We start from the raw sequence: 19,611 nt of genomic DNA, 5'->3' as shown, positions 1-19,611 counted from the left end.
TCTGGGAATTGTTCAGCTGCAGAGACTGTTGACTGTTTGGAGAATTCAGTTTGATTCAAAGTTGACTCATCTGCTGTAGCTGATTTCACAGGGGCATACCTAGTTGCATGTGTCAACTAATATTATTTTCACAGCAGAACTTCTCTTCAACATAGTCTTAGTTTTACCATCTAACAGAGTTCACTCAACATTCATGCAATCTTGAATAACATTCAAAGAAGCTTCTTACGTATCATCATCCGAATTAGGTCTTTTGCGATGCAGTGGCTTCTCCCAGAGATCCATGACTCCTTTTGCACTACATCATCTGAACCCGTCGTGTACTTGCAAGTTTTCTGTTCTCGTCATTTTATCTGATTATCTGCCTGCCTTGACTGCACTTTCCTGTTTGTTATATCTAAGTTGCTTTATGTTACACTAGATCTGTAAAGATCACTAGAAATCGAGCAGTGAGCGACTGACTCAAAACAGTCGCTATCTGCCAAGCTGACCATTTGGACCGGTCACGTTGTGACCAACTTGGTTGCGAGACCTCTTCGAGTTGGCAATGTAAATCAGCCCTAATAATTCAGTACAACCTCTGCTTGTAAAACCACGCTTCATCTGCCCTCTCTTTGTGCCTCCATGCTCCAAACCATAGTTCCCAAAAGATGCCATGTACTTTAGCTTGAGGCCAAAACTCATTTCTCTATTGAAATACATGTAAAGTGCACAAATGCTTTATTGTGACAACCGCTAGACTGACTTAAAGGAAATTTCTTGCTTTTGAGAAAGAAAGTTAAATTCTAGTGAGTGCAGGAAGCAGAATATTGATTTAGGATCTGGAATTTGTCACAACAATCGCCAAAAATTGGTAAGTTTAAAAATAGAAGCATGAAGATTACATACGCATAAGTCAGCAAAAGAAAGAAAGATTTTGCAATCCTATAAGCACTTCATCTCTATCTATAGACAATCTATATAGACAAATATAAACAATGTTTACGAGCTTTTGCAAAAGTCTTGCTCATAAACTAGTGGTATATTTCTCAGTGATTTAAAATTAAAGCGCTTATGTTGGCTTTATAGGTATTATTAGGGGCAATTTACAGAATTGCAATATCGTTATTTATTGTAGAATTATAGTTAAATATAGTTAATTTCCCAAACTTATACTGGAACTTTTAGAAAGAATTGACAGCGTAAATACAATATATGCTTGTTAATGTCACTAGATTTTACAATTTTCTTTTAAATGCAACAAATTTAATCGAAATCAGCCAAGTAGAACAGTTTCTCTCCATCCCTGTGTATTTAGCTAAAGGAAGTTCGTGTGTACAACGATGCTCAGGTAAAAAGGAGCAAAAGACATTGGCTGGCACATCTATACAAGTTCTCCTAGAGTTCTTCATTGGTATATGTATTCATGACCGCATCCTCACGGTACACATGACTGGTTGATTTTTAGTGGTTTGTTACGTAAAAACCCCAGAATCTAATTTAAGTGTTTCGAGCGATGTAGAGTACTCTGGCAGCATGCTTTGCATTCAGCTGCTTGGTTTCGCCTGCTTGGAACATGTTTGCCTGGTTCATACTAAGCTCAGCGCTCCAGCTTGGAGCTTCTGGAGGTGCCCTCACCTTCTAGCTGGGAGCATAACTGAGATGTTACAGAATTCCGGTCACGCATCCCCTCCGATTGCTCTGGGAGCAGCTGAACGTGCAGCTCGGGCATGACTTGCCATGACTGCGGTCTTGAGAAGGTTCCACATTACTGCAAACCGAACAGGAGTGCAGTAAGGACCATTTGAAGGTACCATTAGGATGTCAACAACTCTATGGTATCAGCTCCTTTAGTCCTACCCATGCTGCTGCCTTCGTGTCTGCCTACCGAAACATTATCGAAATGCTTTCGAATCTGCCGGGATTGCGGTGATTTATGCAAGCTTTCGAGCTACAGACCTCGGAGTTGAGGTTTGATTCTCTGCCATGGTGGTTGCATTGCTGTAGGAGTGGGAGTCAACGACACGTCATCGTTCAGTGAATGGCTGTGTAAATACCAGAAAGCAAGAAAAAAAGTTTGGGAAGTTAAAAAACATTGTGAGTGCTAAAATACGAATACTGACTTCACCAGACAAATTCCAGTTGATTGAATGATGATGAAGGGAAGCATATTAAGACAAATTATGTCACAATGCGGTCGTGTACTTTTAGGCTTACGCATGCATTAAAAAAACCTTGGAGCACTGCATTGTGGCTTCAGTCTCTGCCTGTTTGTAGCTCTTGAATGTAAAATTCTGTTAAAAGATCGGGATCACATTATGTTGATGCTCTTGCTTTTTTAAAATTTTAGCCGCAGGTTGTTGATGGCGTCAGGATCCCGGTGGACACAACAAAGCCGAATCCAAATGATGTAGAATTCGACAACTTGTACTTGGACATGAATGGAATTATACATCCCTGTTGTCATCCGGAAAACAAGCAAGTTACATTTGTCATTCTTTTCTTTTGAGGTGGGTGGGCAATCAGAAACAGAGTCGGAACCTCCATTGTGCCCTTTACCCTGGCTTCACTGTCTTCCAACTGTCCTCAATATTTCCTAAGGCTTACGAATTTCACCGTGATCTGCGATATTACGAATGTTTTGTAAAGCTTTTAGAAAAGTGTGCCTAAATACTGTTTGCATAAACATTTCACCTTTTAGTCTCCAACCATATGCTTGAAAGTCTTGGGATTGTCAATGGACGCCAGAGAGGTAAAGGCTTCGCGCAAGCTCATTCAGACAAGTGCCGGTAGCAGGTGAAATCGTCAGCAGCAGGATCACTGAAACAGTCAATGCAATCTAAAGACCATGAGTTGCATGTCAGTTTGTGCTGTTGCAGGTAGTGCACTGGTGCTTGTGTACAGCATTTAAAGGTAAATCATTGGTAATAAAGGTGGGCACGTATCTTACAAAATGTGTGAATTGGGGAAAAATAACAATTCGGGGCTGTTCTCCCCTTCCCACCTTCCAGTATTATGGCCAATGCTCTTCTGGCCAATGTTACTTAGTGGCTATGATGCTGGGCTTCTAAGCACGAGGTTGCGGTATCAAATCCCGGCCACGGCGACTGCACTTTGACGGGGGTGAAATGCGAAAATACCTGTGTGCTTAGATTTGGGTGCACGTTAAAGAACCCCAAGTGGTCCAAATTATTCCAGAGTCCCTAACTACGGCACGCCTCACAATCAGATTAGGGTTCTGGCACGTAAAGCACCATAATTCAATTCAGCTTCATTTGGTTCTTTGTGTCGGTTGTTATTGCGTAGGATGCATTACGGCACGGCAGCATCGCACACAACTAGCACGCGAAGAGCCTCTGCTGACAGCAAGTAGCTTGAGTGCAAACAGCAGATTGGCACCGCAGCTCATGCAAAGAGCTGCAGGTGCCTTTCACGCCAACCACTACCCTCCGATGTGTTGCCAGAAAGCCTGCCACCTATTTCTTCGATGCTGCAGAGTTCGATATGTCAGCTTCATATCAGTGTCAGTGTGTAAAGTCTAAAATAAACGTAATTTCTCTGGGGGATTTGACAGTTGTTCGAAATAAGCAGCAATTTGTTCTGCCCATGTTTGATGCAACAAGGTTCAACTGTAGTTTTGCTCTCAGACTAAAAGCAGCACGATTACAGTCGAACCCGACTATATCGAACCCGTTTACATCGAATTATTCTATATATCGAACAATTTCTGGTCACGGTATAGTTACAATGAGTATATATAGCAAAAATTACGCCTACATCGAACAAATATTGCAGTGACTCCCGATATATCGAACGTCAAGCGGCGGAAAAGTGCCCCCTGAAGTTGGCTTTCCCTCGCGGCAGCGGCGAAACCCGGCGGCGCGGCTCCATCCAACCGCTCTCCCTACCGTAACCGCGCTGCCTCGGGCTGTTCGGCCGAGCCGTCGACACTCCCCCTGTCGCGCATAGTGAAGTCTATTATCCTCCCTCTTTCTCTATCATCTTTCACTTCCCCCTTCCTCTCCCCTGACGACGCTTCGCCGTGCTCCCTCACGGGTTGCAGAATCAAGCGTCCTTCCTTTCTTTAGATCACTATCTATCGACACTCCCCAGCGTAAAATGATCCTGGCCCGCCTACAGCGCTTGCTCAGACAGCCAATCAGAGGCTCTTGTGTGCTCTTCATGCAAGATGGCGAAAGTGCGAGTTATCTGGCTGCTTCTCTGGTTTATCGTGTTTGCGCCTTGTGGGCCTTCTCCCGCAGTGTTGCCGTGATGAAGCGGCAGAATTCGCCTTTCGTCGTGAAGATCGAAATCATAAATCGCGTCGAACGCGATATCCCCGCAGCGTGCAAGATTCCGAGGAGCACTCTCAGCACGATTAGGGCTAAAGTGACCAGGCTCGCAACCTGGTGCCCATGGCGCCCGACACGTACGCACGGCCGTGTACGAGGCGTTCTTCATACGTGCCGGTTTCCGTGTGCTCGGTGATGACTGTAAATTCTGATGAATGCGACGAAGCCGTTGTCGGTGTTGCCGAAGTTTGGAGCGAGCTGTCAAAATTTCCGGGACATTCGAATCAACGGTGGACGAGTTTGTGAGTGCAGATGATGGTGTCGCGACGACGGTAGATCCCGAAACGAAGACTACATCGTTGACATCGTACCAAGCACAAATGAAAGTAGGCACGTTGAGGAAAGCAACTACAGTCCTTTGCCCACATCCTCCGAAGTGATTGGTGCACTCGCATTAGTCTGGTGCTTCTGCGCGAATGTGGAAAGTTGCGGCCTCAGCTGCTCGGACTCCTTAGACAATGTGGGGAAGTGCGTGCGTCGCAGGCAGTGAAATTGTCCAAGCAGAAGAAAATGCAGGACTAATTTATGCGAAAGTAAGCTAGTTTCGTCAATAAAGTGATTTTATAAATGGGATGTGCTTTTATGACATCCAATTATTTAGCAGGCTCATATCGAATTATGCTCTATATCGAACTGATAGGCGTTTTTTTGCGAGTTCGATATAGCCGGGTTTGACTGTATAACCGACAATACAGTGAAACATTTTTATAGGCAGAGCTTCGAAACTCTATGTATATGTATAACATAGATATGCAAGAGCAGGGTGTCTGAGACCAGCACTGAAAACTAGGAAAACCTGGAGTTTTTGTAGTTTTTAGGGGGAAATAGGGAATTGCCGCCTTTGTTGCCTTGAATCAGGGAAATCACGTAGGTACACACTCTAAGAAAAAGAAAAGGACTAAAAGGGGTAGGGAGGTTAGCCCTTTGGGTACTAACTGACATGGGATGAACTGTTACTCCCCATGCGCTTACGCCTTCGAGGACTAACAGTTGCCCTTTTCCGATGCTCCTCAAGGGAGTAACGGTAATTCGTTCCAATGCTCCGCAAAGGTCGAATTAATGAAATTAGTCATTTATACCCTAATAATAAATTACTGAGCTAAAAAAAAAACTTGCCCTGAGAGCAGGATTCGAACGCATGTCCTCTCGCTCACAACTCAGGTAGTCTAACCACTTCACCACGGTGATCGGTTGACAGCACCGGATATTCAGACAGGGTTAAGCATTGGAACGCAAGTGCGGCAATGTAAAAGAGACTTGGCATTTTGTGCATGCAATGCAGTGAGAGTCTAACGTTGAGTATACTTGCAACCATAAGCGACTGCAAAAAGAAATCAGCCCGAGTATTGTTAGGGTCATTTAAATTGAGGCACTACGTGTAGCGAGCTCAAACGGGGCACCTAAGACGACAGAGAATGACAATTTCTGTCACTTAGCATGTCCCGTTTGAGCTACACATTGCTTCAGTTAAGTCCGTAATCTCGTTGGAACAGAAGGCACTTAGGTACTGTTGACCAAGAAAATCTAGCCGTGTATCAATGACTTGCGCATTTAATGTGTATAGCTCACTTATGGTGTGTGCACGAAGGGTATGGCTCTTCACATTCCAGTTTTAAGTTTCACACAATTTTCTCACGAGGAGGCAAGGTGCTGCTTTGCACGTAGTTAAATAGACAGTGCACGAACTTCGAACTATTCACTATTTATGGACAATACCGTTTTCGGCGCATCACTCCATGATGTGGACGAAAACAGCTACGCGCATGGGGAGTAACTGTTGCCGTTCGTCCTCCCGTTTCTCTCTTTCCGACCAGGGACTAAACACTTACTCTCCGAAATCTGCACACGGCACGCACATTCATGCAGTTACTCCCTTGAGGGACGAAAGCGCCCTTCTTAGGACTAATGGCCCAGTTACTCCCGTTTTCCCCGGGTTTTTTCTTAGAGTGCAGTTGCAGTGGTTACGGCAAATCTAGTCGTGTGCTAGAAGGAAGCAAAGTGTTTGACTCAACATATGCAATCTGCAAAAAATGATGTACTTGCATGCTTTGCTAGGGTATGCTTGGCCAAGTGGTTGGAGTATCACGAAACACAGGATTCAGTCAAATGTGACAGTATGTTCCACCTGACTGGCAGGTTACTGGCAGCAGTTCATAATTATGGGCTGGCATAGTAACTTCGTAAGCTATAGACCACCTTTAACTGTCTTGCGCCTGAAACTCCAGTGTCATAGAATACCAGCGAATTTTCATAGAGACACTTGGGGAAAACTTAGAAAAATTGGGGAATTTGAAGATGTCAACGTAGCAGGCACTCTGAAGAGCATTTTAGTTGTTGGATAATTGCATTTTTACTGCTTTCTAACATTCACTGTTTTGTTTTTTTCTCTACAGGCCAGCTCCAAAAAATGAAGATGAGATGATGGTAGCCATCTTTGAATACATTGACCGCATCTTCAGCGTGGTTCGGCCCCGGCGACTGCTCTATATGGCCATTGACGGAGTGGTGAGTCCCGTTTGGCACCTCCTGAATTGTAGTCTTGGAGAAATCTGATTAATGTGCGACATTTCCCGGAGTGCCAAATTAGGCTGATCTGTTTGGAGATAGCGTGGCAAGGCATCAAGACAAACAAGAGGTGATGGTAAAGAGGGAGCGCTTGCACAGAAGCTGAAGCTTGTTCTGTTGTCTTAGCTGTCCATTATGTGCTAATTAAACACGATTGGTACTTCTAAGCTTTAGCTCGAGTAGTTTGTGCAAGTGTGAAATTACTGGGTGTTTGATCTTTTGGGTCACAAGGATGCACAACAAAATTTGAGGGATGCCATATAGGAGGGGTCGGGTTTGACTGCTTGGTCAGCATTGGTCCTGTATGCTCCCTGTTTCTTGCATATGCAAATGTTTCACTGGTTTTTCGTCTTAGTTGATGATGTGACTACCCGATGACCGTTAAAGGCCAACTGCCACGAAATTTCACGTCTGCTGAATTGGCTCTAAATGAGTAGTATATATACCCTAAAAATAATCTTTGCAAATGTGCAGGACTCATAACTGTCTCATTTTCTTATTGGTAGTCTCTAAATATCACCCAAGCAGATGACGCATGCACGTGGCAGTTAGAAAATGTGACGCAGCTCCCGACATGTTGCCTCCAGGGTTTGAAGTTGCTGGCGCTGGTAATCTCTGCGCTCATGCCAAGAAGCGGTGCTGGTTGTCAACGTTCTAGGTCATGCATCACTTCCGGCAAACAAATTGCAGGGCTTCTTTACTTTCTTTCATTTCAGTTTCATTATCAAAGACGTCTATGTTTCAAGCTTTTCATGATGGATCCATTTGTGTTTCAAACGTAAAATTTTGCACAGAGGCTGCTTCATTTGTACGCTATCTCAAACTAAGCTTGTTATGTGGTCTAAAATTTAGTTGCAGCTAGCTTTAGAGGGGAGAGGCATGTTGAAAAGTTGCATTTTTCATGGAAGCTTTTTGGTCACATGCTTCTGTTATCTCTGAAAGATTTACTCAGTATTCAAGCTAGAAATTAATAAAGAATGCATTTTCGTGACTTATGGGGGCTTAAAAAATTCCAAATTTATGTGCACGTACATAAGCCATTTCTGAGTGCTTGTTGTACGCACTTGCAGCGGTACCCACCATCATGATCAATTGAATGAGGTTGCCTCTCTTTTTTTTTCATCCTTGTCTTTTCTGCCGACAGGAAACTACAAAACTAACATATTTTAAGAGAGCAAAAAAAATTTTTTAGTGGCTTAATCTTTATTATGTTTAGGGCGCATATCTAAAAAAAATAGAGTAAAAGCTTTCTCAAGTAGCCTCTGCGTGCATCAGAGTACGGCTGCTGCAGCTGGGTACCATACCTGCTGAGCAGCAGAGTACAATGCCCACTAAGCAAACACATTTGATAAATGCTGGTTAAAGGGTTTCATGTGCATTCCATAATAGCTTCACCACAATAGAGCAGCATAGTGCAACGAAGCACACACAGTGTATTGCGGTCAGGGGAAGTGAGAATTTGTGCTAGTTCTAAGTGTAAACTGTGTGTCATAATTTAGTATACTTTGGCTGCGTCTCCAGGACACCAAAGGGGCAACGGGACACCAATTCTGGGACCTGGACTGTTCCATAACTTGTGGGCTTGCTGAGGTCTCTGCATGCCAAGGGTCTATATAATGTTCAGCTCTTCGTGATATCGGTCACCCAATTTGTTTTAGAGCGCAGCTCTCAGGTGCCTGCTACTGCGTTAAATGACGGCACGCCTCGTAACTGAGCGAACGAGAACAGCAAAGGATGAAAAAGTGAACGCAGAGCACATGGGTGATGAAAGTTGGCACTAGCGAAGAGGGCGAAAGAAGGAGGCTACAGTGAAAGCATGAGGTGAGAAGTGGAGGAGGAGAAAATGGCGAAAGGGTGAAGAGGAAAGCAGAGTGCTGCACGGGACTATGAGATGGCGTTGCAGTACAGTAGAACCTCGTTCGTACGTTTTGGAAAAAAGCGCATGGAAAAACGTACTACAGTAGAACCCCGCTGTTACGTTCCTCACTGCTGCGTTTTCCCGGCTGCTACGTCGTTTTCATCCGGTCCCGACATAGCTTCCATAGGATCCAATGTATAAGGAACCCCGCTGTTACGTTGTAGCTGAGAAAACGTTCCCGCATGATACGTCGCAACTTAGCACCCCGAACCCGCCAGGGCTAAAGTAGACAACGCGCTCCAACCGCCATTTTGGCTTTTGACGAGTTTTGGCTGGGCTTGGCCGGGCTTGGCTATGGAACTGGCTGCAAGAAGCCGCACGCCAGTTCGAGAGGCCGCATGAGGCCGCCACTAAGTGGCCATTCGTGAAAAATGATCTTACTATCATCACTGTGATTACGGTCACCGCTTGGTTGTTGGACGGGTCGACTCACGGAGGAAGGAAACTCGGGAGAGGCCCTGACGTCACTCTTTGTTTATCGGGCCTGCTCTCCTCTCTTGTTTACGTTTCTCCCACGCCGCGCTGCGCGCAACCGGGCTGCTCGGACGCGCGCGCTCCGCAGCAATACTAAACAATCGTTAGCACGTTAGCATGATTACGCCGAAGAGGGCAAAATTTCCCGCGTATATTCGTTCGTCCGTTGCCATTGCCGTGGCGCGGTGACGACAAGGAGCACGAGCCGCATGATGCCGGGGAGTTGCCAAATCCTAGCTTTGGAGAAGCCGTCGCGGCTCTGGACCTCCTCCGCAGGTACGTCGCACCTCACAGCGACGCTGACAGCAATGCGGCCTTCCAGGGTATTGAGAAACGTGTGGCTATTTATAGCGAGCGAAAGAAACGGCAAGCCACCATTCTGGACTTTTTTAAGTCCTAAGCGCACTCTGTGGAAATAAATTGTCTATAGTTGAAGCTGCACTTTTTTCATTCATTTTCGGAGTTTTCCTCACTGTTGCGTTTTCCCGGCTGTTACGTTTTTTTCCCCCGGTCCGGTGAAAAACGTATGAACGGGGTTCCACTGTAATCGGAAAATGTACGATCCGAAGTAACTAAAGAAACATGACGCTCAACTGTTGTTGACATCTACGTAATGGGAAGCGTCACGCAGATCGTTGCAGCACGACCTGCCGACGCACGCCGAGCTGGTAATGCTCCTGCGCCCCAAGATGCATTTTGTTGTCTTCCTATTACGTGGTGGTGGTTTTAAGAGGGCGACGGGAAACCGAAACGAAATGGAGCTCGTGGGCCATCACATTTCCGAAGGAAACGTGACGGCCACATTGTGCCACCTGCAGCAGGGAATGGCGGCGTGTTTGGATTATCGCCTACTAGAAGCATGCAGCATGCTGCTAATGGCACTGTAAATAGCACTGTACCAATGCCACATGCTGTAAAACAGATACATGAAGATGCTTATCGTAATAGCTTTGGTAGCAATAGCTGTGAATGTGACCTGCGACATTTGCTGGTACTAGAATAAGAAACCGTCCATGTCATCATTTTCACGCGAGACGAATGGCTATATACTGTTTCTGATCGTGCGCGCAGCTGTGAATGCCGCATGCAATGACCCTGGAGAAGATTTGCTCGAACCGAAGTGAGAAACTGAGTGCAAGCCGGCGTTTTCATGCGAGATGGGCGGGAGAGTATTGCGGCGAAGCTGCTGCGGTGGGCAGCTGTATACATACTGGTCTCCATCACGCGCACTCTAGCTTACCATTTGTTGAATGCTGTCAAATGCTACGCGAACGACTCTTGAAGACATACCAAGCAGTCTGCACGTACCAAACATTCTTAAGCAGATGCCCCATTTCATTCCTTTTATCACTTTCCGCACTTTCATGACAAAAAATAGCTACAACCAAACTTGCCTCGGCTTTAATATTTGTAGGCATCATAATGGTTTTGGTCAACAACAAAAAAGGCGCCTTTCGATTCTTCTCGTCTGCACTCGTGGCCACGCAACAAATAGCGAGCGGCGGCAATAGTGGCCACGTTTACACTGATATGTTAGAAGTGTAACCTATTCATACACTGACGCTTGCAATGCAGCTAAGATATTTGCCCACCCTTAGCAGAAACGTGCCGTATTAGGATAGCAGTGAAGACATATGCCGCAGTTTCCGCAGCATGCCGACCATGTGTTTCTATGTCACTCAAAGTGGACATGGCTACGTTATTGTTGCAAACTTGTCAATACTATTAACAATATTATTCATTATTGATACGGAAGAAACTGTTTCAATGCGCGTAATGTACTCACAAGAAGAAAAATCGCGTCCGGCATGTTCCGCCGACCGCCATTTTTGTTTTGGTGTCCTGCACTGATTGTGGCAGCTGCCTGCTTGTTGACCTGTTATCATCGAGCAGCAAATGCGAGATGAAAAAAAAAAATGTTTCTTTTCGCAGGAAATTTAACCCGCGTAATGATCGCACCCCTGAATTTGTGTAAATTTTTTTTACAAGAAAGTGTGATCATTATGCGAGTAAATACGGTATGTTTTCAGACCAGTAGAGCAATTTGTCCAGAAATATACTGTAGCAGGGTTTGGGTATGGGCTAGTTGGTATTCCGTTGTAAGCATCACTTACAGTGCGTACATAGACAGAGGAAGCGAAATAACGACGAAGATCACCGAAGGTGACTTGGTTAGTAAGCCGTCAATTGCATTAACAGATAAAGAACTTGCTTTTCTGAGGTCGCACATGCACACTCGTTCATCTTAAGGAGGCGGTCATGGTTACCTTGAATTTTGAATGCGTACTCGGGCTGACTTCTTGCTTTGAAGGGGCTGCTTTTGTCTTGGTGCCTTGGTATGTATGCTTGTTACTCAAAATAAAAATCAGTTGAAGTCAGTGCTTGCCTCCGTCATTCTTTTGGTCCCTCTGTCAATGTACACGCTGTAAGTGATGTTTACAATTGTCCAGAAAGGCAGTGGTTCCGGGTTTGATTGAAGTCCCAGGACGAACCTTTATTCAACTTCAAAGCTTTCTTTCTGTGAAACCTCTCTGGGTTTCCTTTGTAGCTTCATGCCCCTGTCATGTCGGTGACAAATTTTTTCCTTATGTGTGTTCTCACCAAACTATAATAATTTGAGTTCGAGCTCTCATTGCAGCGCTCGTTTGTCCTCTTTATTAACACACAGGCTCCGCGGGCAAAGATGAACCAGCAGCGCTCTCGCCGTTTCCGGGCTTCCAAGGAGTCTGCCGAGAAGGTCGAGGAGATGAGCCGCATCCGTGCCGAGCTGCGGGATCGTGGAGTGCCCCTGCCACCAGAGAAGGACAAGAGCGAGCACTTTGACAGCAACTGCATCACGCCGGTAATGAGTTGCCTCTGATCAATCTCATTGCAGAACAGTGTGCAGATTTTTCCTTTTTCAAACCTGAGCTAACTGCAGCGCACCATAAAACTGCTGACGTTTGTGTGTTTCCCAGCACTTGTGTTTGCTGCTACCATTTCAGTGGTTCTTGAACGTTTTAGGGTTCGGTGGTAGCCCTAAATTGGTAGTTGTTGCGACAAACTTCTAAGCTTTGTTGGACCTTTTTTTTTTTTTTTTTTCACGGATGCGCATAATACTCGAGTACGAATTAATGAAATAGGGATCGTTCCGATAGGTCAGTTTGATTTTTTTTTGGACTGCTTGATTATTTGGGCATTTTTACGGTGCTGTCCGGGACCGAAAGATCAGTCAGAGCTGTATACCATTGGTGGTTGCCAGAGGTCACGTGAGCAAACACAACCAGTTACCAAGGTGCAACGGTGACCAAGGCGCTGCCCCTGAATACCTCACTCTCTCAGTTAAAATTCTCCCATATTATTTACTTTAATTGTAAGTAGACAAGAATTTTCACCATCCAGAGAGATGCATGTGTGTGTGCATCTCCTCCTAGGCACGTGCTTGCTTCTAATTAGCTTTTCACCTGTTATTTTGTTGTCTCATGAGATATTTTGCCCACAATCTTGTTTCGATTTTATGCATTGCAGTCCACTTATAACGATACTGCATATAATGATATATCAATTACAACAATGAGTTGGCTTGCGAGTATCAACTTATGCATTAGGGCTATGAGAAGAAATAACCATATATATTGATATTTTTATTTGCTGAATATGGGATATAAGGATAGAAAATTTTGCCTTCTGGATGGCATTTGCACGCAGAATAATCGCAACATTTGCGTTGCTATGTTCCCCTTAAATGAACAATGCAGAGATGGGGTGAAAAGATTCCCTCCATGTCCATGAGGAAGCCTACGTGAGTTCATGTCTGCCGCCATTACTGCGCAGCATGTCCTGCCTGCGCGTCAATTGTGAATGCCACAGAGAACATTGCAAGTTGGCGCAGTGTGCTAAAAGATGGCGCCAGCTGCTTCGCGTTCGTGTCGCCTGCAGTCATGCTAACAGAGAGAGAGGCAAAAAAACAAAAAACGAAGCGTGCGCCCTTTCTACACTGGGCAAACACAAAAATTTGCCGCGGAAGCAGCCCCAAAGCAGGCGGACAGCCCAGTTAGTAGAAGACTGTGCCGACAAAGCACAAAGCTACGTTGCTTGAGACAGCGCTGCAAATTTTTCGAGACTCAGTGAAGTACGAGCCCGCGCTAGAGTGCCGTGATTATGATGGCCGCAACCAGGGGCCACGCCAGCCAGCAGAAAAGGCGGGCTTTGTACGCCAAGGCGAAACCCCCCCACGATAATGAAACCAAGACATTGGAAGCCGCTGATATTGCGAAGCTCTGGGAGCACGTCGCTACTGACGATGAAACAGGTGGTGCTTCGATGGAGGAGTTTCTGAGTGCAGATAGTGGTGCCTCATTCAGCGGCAATCTTTGCCGTGACAAGCGGCGGCATTGTGCGACAGAGGCGACGACAGCAGTGGCAGTCACAACGAGATTGACAATGGCCTGCCTTTGACACCGACCACGATCGAGTTGCTCACTGATTTCATGCAAGCTAAATTATTGCCACCAGTGTTTGCACAGTAGCTGGACGCGATGCACACCAGGGTTGTAAGCCTGAAACTCCCACGAAAGCAAGTGTAGATTTCTGACTATTACAGTGCGATTAACACTTGACACTCTGTTTAGAGGTATAAATAAAAATCTTATTTTTCACTGCCTACTTTGTACAACGTCCATCTTTAGTGCAAATGACAAATTGGCAAGTGGCGAACGGCAGTCCACATATAGCGTTGATCAGTTATAACGATCAGATTTTTCATTCTTGATATCGTTATAAGTGGACTGCACTGTAGTATGCAGTCGGCGACGAATTTTTGGATGCTGGATTTTTCGGACTTTCCCTGTAATTCTAAGGCCTTGCAGCACTGTTGTACTTATAGAGCCAATGTAAATGTGTCAAATTTTGGATACTGAAACCCTTTGGTCACATACTGAAAACCTGTGGTCACAGCAAAAAGTCTGGAAAATCGGACGCCGATTCTGGGAAGTCTGGAAATCGGAAGCCACCGCTGCTGCCATTTCGATTATCCTGCTAACTCAAGGCAGCGTTCTTGCACATTGATCCGCTGACAGCCGTAACCACCACTGCATCAATGCTAGGCCTAGCTGTTTCGACATTCGCTACCATGCTTCCTGCTGGGTCCGTATTCTGAAACGTTTGCCTTCTGTGAAACTATCACCTTGGCCACGCCTCCGCCAACGGCGTGCGCTGATTGGCTGTTTTAGCAAAACCGGAAAATAAACAGCGCCATTTAGTAGTCCTGGCCTATGTGATATTAAGGGGAGACGTGGGTCCCAAAACCAACTTTGTTAATTTTAGTGTGAACGGGATGATATTTAACAGTATTGTTCAGCTTTTTCTGCTGATTGCAAATATCTAATTAGATTTTGTATATCTTCATTAGAACAAATGATGCAAAGTTTTTAATACAGAAATTCAATCAATTTCTTACAGGACTTTTCAGAAACTTAACTTTGTCAAAAGGAAAAACTAAGTATACGGCCAGAACGCCAGAGAGTAGCTCTAGCCGGTGATGCTATTTTTATTGTTCTCAGTGCAATTATAATGCAAAAATACCAGATGTAAACATAATTTCAATATTCTTGCTAATTTCCATTTGTATTTAGTGGCAATTAAAATTTAGCCGGCAACTTTAGAAATAAATAAATAGCATCACCGGCTAGATCCATTCGACACAAATATATTGATACCAAATAGTTTGCTGGTACTTAGAAAGAACATGTGTGCGGTGTCCAAAAAAATGAAGCTGAGAAAAACGAGTTTGAACTTTCAGTTCACTGTAACTTTTAATTGACTAACAATATGGCAATATAAATTGCACCACCATGTAGCCCTGTCTTTCAGCAACAAGCTCATGACGTATATATGGCCATTTTGCAAAAATAACATTGAGATATTGGTTGCAAAATCATGCATAGTCATTGAAAGCAATGCCAAAAAGCTAGCACCACAAGCTTCACATTCCTATTTTAGTTCCTTGTTGAACAGAAGGCACACAAATGGCATCCCTATGCAAATAAAGTTGTGCAGAGTTCATTACCACAACAAAATATGTCCTTTCCACAAAGTTTATGGCTACAACAAAAAATTTGGATCAAATCCCAGTGGTGGTCGCCATATTTCAATGGAGCTGAAATGCTAAAAAGTTCCTGTGCTTGTGTTGTAGCGCTTCCCAAGTGGTCAAAATTGGTCCAGAATCATATCACGGTTTTGGAATGTAAAATCTCAGAACTCAAATTAAAAAAAAAAAAAAATTATCTCTTGCACACTCTCACAATTGTGCATTCAGCAAAAGGTCACACTATAAACGCCCAGGACTGTAGGCAGAGTCTGTTGGTGGCTTGTGCCTCTTTGCAAGCTTGTTTATCAAAGCATTTCTGTTTGTGTGATCCTTGTTGGACATGTGAAGCCTCCGACGATCCTTTCGCGCATGCCACACGTGGAGCACTCCAGCACAAGTTTGGCACAGAGCCTGTACTCCTTGGCGGGGTCCTTCGAAAGCATCAGCGTTTTCATGGCGCACACGGGACACGGCATTAGTCCAAAAAAAGTCTTGCACCACGGATAAATCCACGATAGCAAGTTCCGTTCTGCTGTCGCTGACGTCCTCTTTCATGTCAACAGCCAGCAGCTCAAACTTTCGCTCCATTGCAGACTGCGACGCCAGGCGCGTTTTCGTCTTATCGGCGATCGCTGCGCACTTGCTTCTTTCTTCGGTCGTGAAGAAAACGGTATCTACACGGTCTGCGCCAACACGCAAGGCGTGGGTGGACGAAGTGTTGATGCTAGACGTACTGGGTTGCAGATCGGAACTCGATCCGGCAGAATCTTCAGGCAGACCAGCAGCCGGCAACTCCGGGTACACGACGGGCTTATCCATCTTCTATCGCGCATTCCACGGCCGCCTTCGCGCCTTGCCGAACGCTTGACGCGTAGTAGTCTTCAGACGACGATCTCCTCCAGCCATTCGGGCAGCGAAAAAGACACTTTATCGAACGCTGTCGAGAAGCGAGCGGCCGAACGTTGACAGCGGCGCGATGAAACCACAAACACGCAGCGCGCACGAGAGCGACCAGCCTGTCGGGAACGCGGGAATCGGCACTCAAACGGCGCCAGACCAATAGGAGCGAGGCGCGCGGGGGGGCGTGCGTGCTTTGGCCAATCAGCGGCACGGGCGCATCCTTCAGAAATGACGCGATAGCGTCGGTTCCACCTCACCTGCGCCATTTTGAACCGGCGCAAAATACGCACAGAGAAAGCAGCTTCCAAACAAGCTCAAAATGGCGCCCGCTGGCCAACACGTTCGCAAATGACGACGGCGCGAAGTTCGAACATTTTTGGCAATTTTTTGCCAATTTCGCGGCCACCCTGGCCCGTATAAGTGTTTTTTTTTTGTTATTTTCCGATTAAATTTATGTTCTAGATTTCGCGGAGGGATTCTTGAATGTATAAACGTAGCGAAAACGCACTTTTCCGAAAATCGACTTTTTTGCGATTTTTTGACATTTCAAGACCCGCGTCTCCCCTTAACGTCATGGCGCCGATGGGTGCTCTCGACATATATTAAATAAATGAACACGTCTTCTTGCATTCGGTTGGTGGTGGAGTGTAGCAGAGATAAGAGAGGTGGCAGTTTATAGTAGTCTTTTTGGTGGCGTCTTACACACATTGTTTTGCAGTGATATTTGTTGATTCATATAAACTAAAACATTTAAATGTATTTTGCCTAAAGTGGCCATAACCAACCGTAGTCAGTGCACGGAACCCGTTCTGCAGCCACAGACCCGCCGTGAATGCTCAGTGGCTATGGTGTTGGGCTGCCGAGCACGAGGTCGCGGGATCGAATCCCGGTCACGGCGGCCACATTTCGATGGGGGCGAAGTGCGACAGCACCCGTGTACTTAGATTTAGGTGCACGTTAAAGAACTCCAGGTGGTCAAAATTTCCGGGGTCCTCCGCTCCGGCCTGCCTCATAATCAGAAAGTGGTTTTGGCACGTAAAACCCCATAATGAAATGAATGACTGCAGTCACTACACTCAGAAACAACACACCTCAGCCGGTCTGCGCTCGCACGTTGCACTCTGTCATGTGATGTGAAGCGTTCGAGAGCGCGTGTTGGTAGTGCACGCTGACGTCATGGGTAAGCAGTTGCTTGATTTATTGAATGTGACTATCGCGGAAGGCGAACGTTTCAGAATACGGCTTCGTGTTTGGTGCCATGTTGTTTAATGAAACAATTCACCGCTCTCGGCAATGGTGCCAACTTCGCCTTTTTCATTGTTGCCGATGGCTTTGAAGTGCAGAAAGCACGGCAAGGGTTCAAGCTTTGCATAATGCTGGTTCCTATAGTCAGTTTCGCCGCAATGCAGCTCTTTTACACAGTGGAGCATAGTGTATTGCACTGAAGCATATCAAGAGCGAAAGGAGATTACTTACGGGACACAGTTTGTATTTCTCAATTATACATGTGTGCACTCTCCATTTCCTCTCACATTATGAACACTGATACACCTAATAAGTGTGCTGGCAGGCCTTCAGAGCTATGTCAGATGTGTCCATGGCGATTTGAGCCCTTGGGGGCAGTAAAAGGCATTCATTTTTTCTGACGTTTTTGTGGCCCCTAGGGAGTCGTAATAATTGGACATTGACTGTAATATAATCATCAACAGAACAATACTTTTGACTTTCACTGCTGCATGCATTACACTACAACACGACAGAGTTAAAGCGAACATGAAAGAACTTTAGTAATGCCCCGAGTGAGAACCAACATTTATCGCTAAATTTTTTCCAAGAATGAATTGGAATGGAGCTCACTCCACAGTGATGTGACGCACATACCTGACAACTCTCCCGATTTGTCTGGGAGACTCCCAAACGTGCCTTAATTATAAATGTGTGCATACGCACTCTCCAATCACAGTACATGCACCCAAGATGTCTAATAGCTGTACAAGCTGTACTATTCAGGGCTGCTTCTGACGTTTCTATGCCCCCCTCCCCCTCAAAGAAGAAAGGGAAATTTTTTTTTATTTTGTCATTGTCCCTCCTTCCACCTTTTTCCTAATCACGTATTCGGACATCCGGTGCCTTTGTGGCTTCGGTCGCAGAGCTCAAAAATCAAGCAGTGAGCAACCGCTCCAAAACAGTCACTTCCTTGAAATATTGTTTTCAGGAATTATATTCGGGAATATTATTTTGCAACCTCCATGACTTGCTGGTATGAATGCACCCTAAATGTGCTCTAGATTGCAAATAATTTCTCAGCATAGTGCGAGCCTGAGTGTTTAATTTAGATGGTCGTGATTAACGGCAGCAGCTCTTCGTTGTCCAATTCACTCCAAGTACCTTCATTGTGCCCTTTTCTTTTAATGCAGGGAACGCCATTCATGGATCGCCTGGCTAAGTGCCTCCATTACTACATCCACGACCGGCTGAACAATGACCCAGGCTGGCAGAACATTGAGGTCATCCTCTCCGACGCCAATGTGCCTGGCGAGGGGGAGCACAAGATCATGGACTTCATTCGAAGACAGAGAGGTGCGCTTGTCTGGTTTTTGCACACCTGTGTGGCGTTGTGTGTGCTTGCACACATGTGACGGCCGTACATGTGTGGACCTAACGTGTCCCTGCATGTAACCTGCATCACTTGTTGCAACCCTTTAGAAAAGTGAGAAGGAAAAAAAATCCACCGCTGTAATTAGTGCAAGTGACCACTCACATCAATGTTCAAGCCTTTACAAAAATAGCCAGACACCATTGAATTCTAATTTCTTTACTTCTACTATAAACAATGCTTCGAGCCCTTGACTCCCCAATATGTTGAGAGAATCCCACATGATCTTAATTCTCTATTCTTGAAAACATTGAGAACTGCATAACTGGTTGAAAACCTACTGGAAACTCCTTGGTAACGCTGAGGACCTACCCTGCAATTTGACAATGCAAGCAGCTTGCAAGCCGCAGTATATGACGTATGCGCTCTGCAGTGCCATCCATTGGTTGGCAGAACATGCAAAACGTTATATTTTATGAGTTTGCTTATGCTAGCAGCGCATTTCATTTCTCTTTCTTTCTTTGTGCATTTGTTTCATGAACCAACAAATCTTGCATACTGCACAGGCAGTTAAAAGCAAGGGTGCGCCACACTTCTCATGTGTCGTTGAACATAATTTCTTCATTGCCATTTGCTTTTTAACTCTCACTCTCTGACACCTTTTTTCGTTTCCCCCCCACGCGTTGGTTAATTTCATGCTACGTAAGAGCTGGTTCCTCATCTGGGCTTTCGTCAGAGCCAGAATTCACCAGTAAATGAA

The 19,611-nt window shown here is 45.3% G+C and overlaps 1 protein-coding gene across 1 annotated transcript in view; it reads left to right on the top strand.

Moving 5' to 3' along the window:
• The window catches only part of Rat1 (5'-3' exoribonuclease 2 Rat1), a 120,542-nt gene that overhangs the window by 4,062 nt on the left and 96,869 nt on the right, over positions 1-19,611 (top strand). Inside the window, exons 3-6 of the mRNA XM_055072755.1 lie at positions 2,330-2,457; positions 6,725-6,836; positions 11,957-12,130; positions 18,673-18,835. Of these exons, the coding sequence (XP_054928730.1) occupies positions 2,330-2,457; positions 6,725-6,836; positions 11,957-12,130; positions 18,673-18,835 (577 nt within the window). The remainder of the gene's footprint in view (positions 1-2,329; positions 2,458-6,724; positions 6,837-11,956; positions 12,131-18,672; positions 18,836-19,611) is intronic.

Source organism: Dermacentor andersoni, chromosome 7 (assembly GCF_023375885.2).
Source record: "Dermacentor andersoni chromosome 7, qqDerAnde1_hic_scaffold, whole genome shotgun sequence".
NCBI lineage: Eukaryota > Metazoa > Arthropoda > Arachnida > Ixodida > Ixodidae > Dermacentor > Dermacentor andersoni.
The sequence above is the reverse complement of the archived record's forward strand: the minus strand, read 5'-3'. Positions and strand labels throughout refer to the sequence as shown.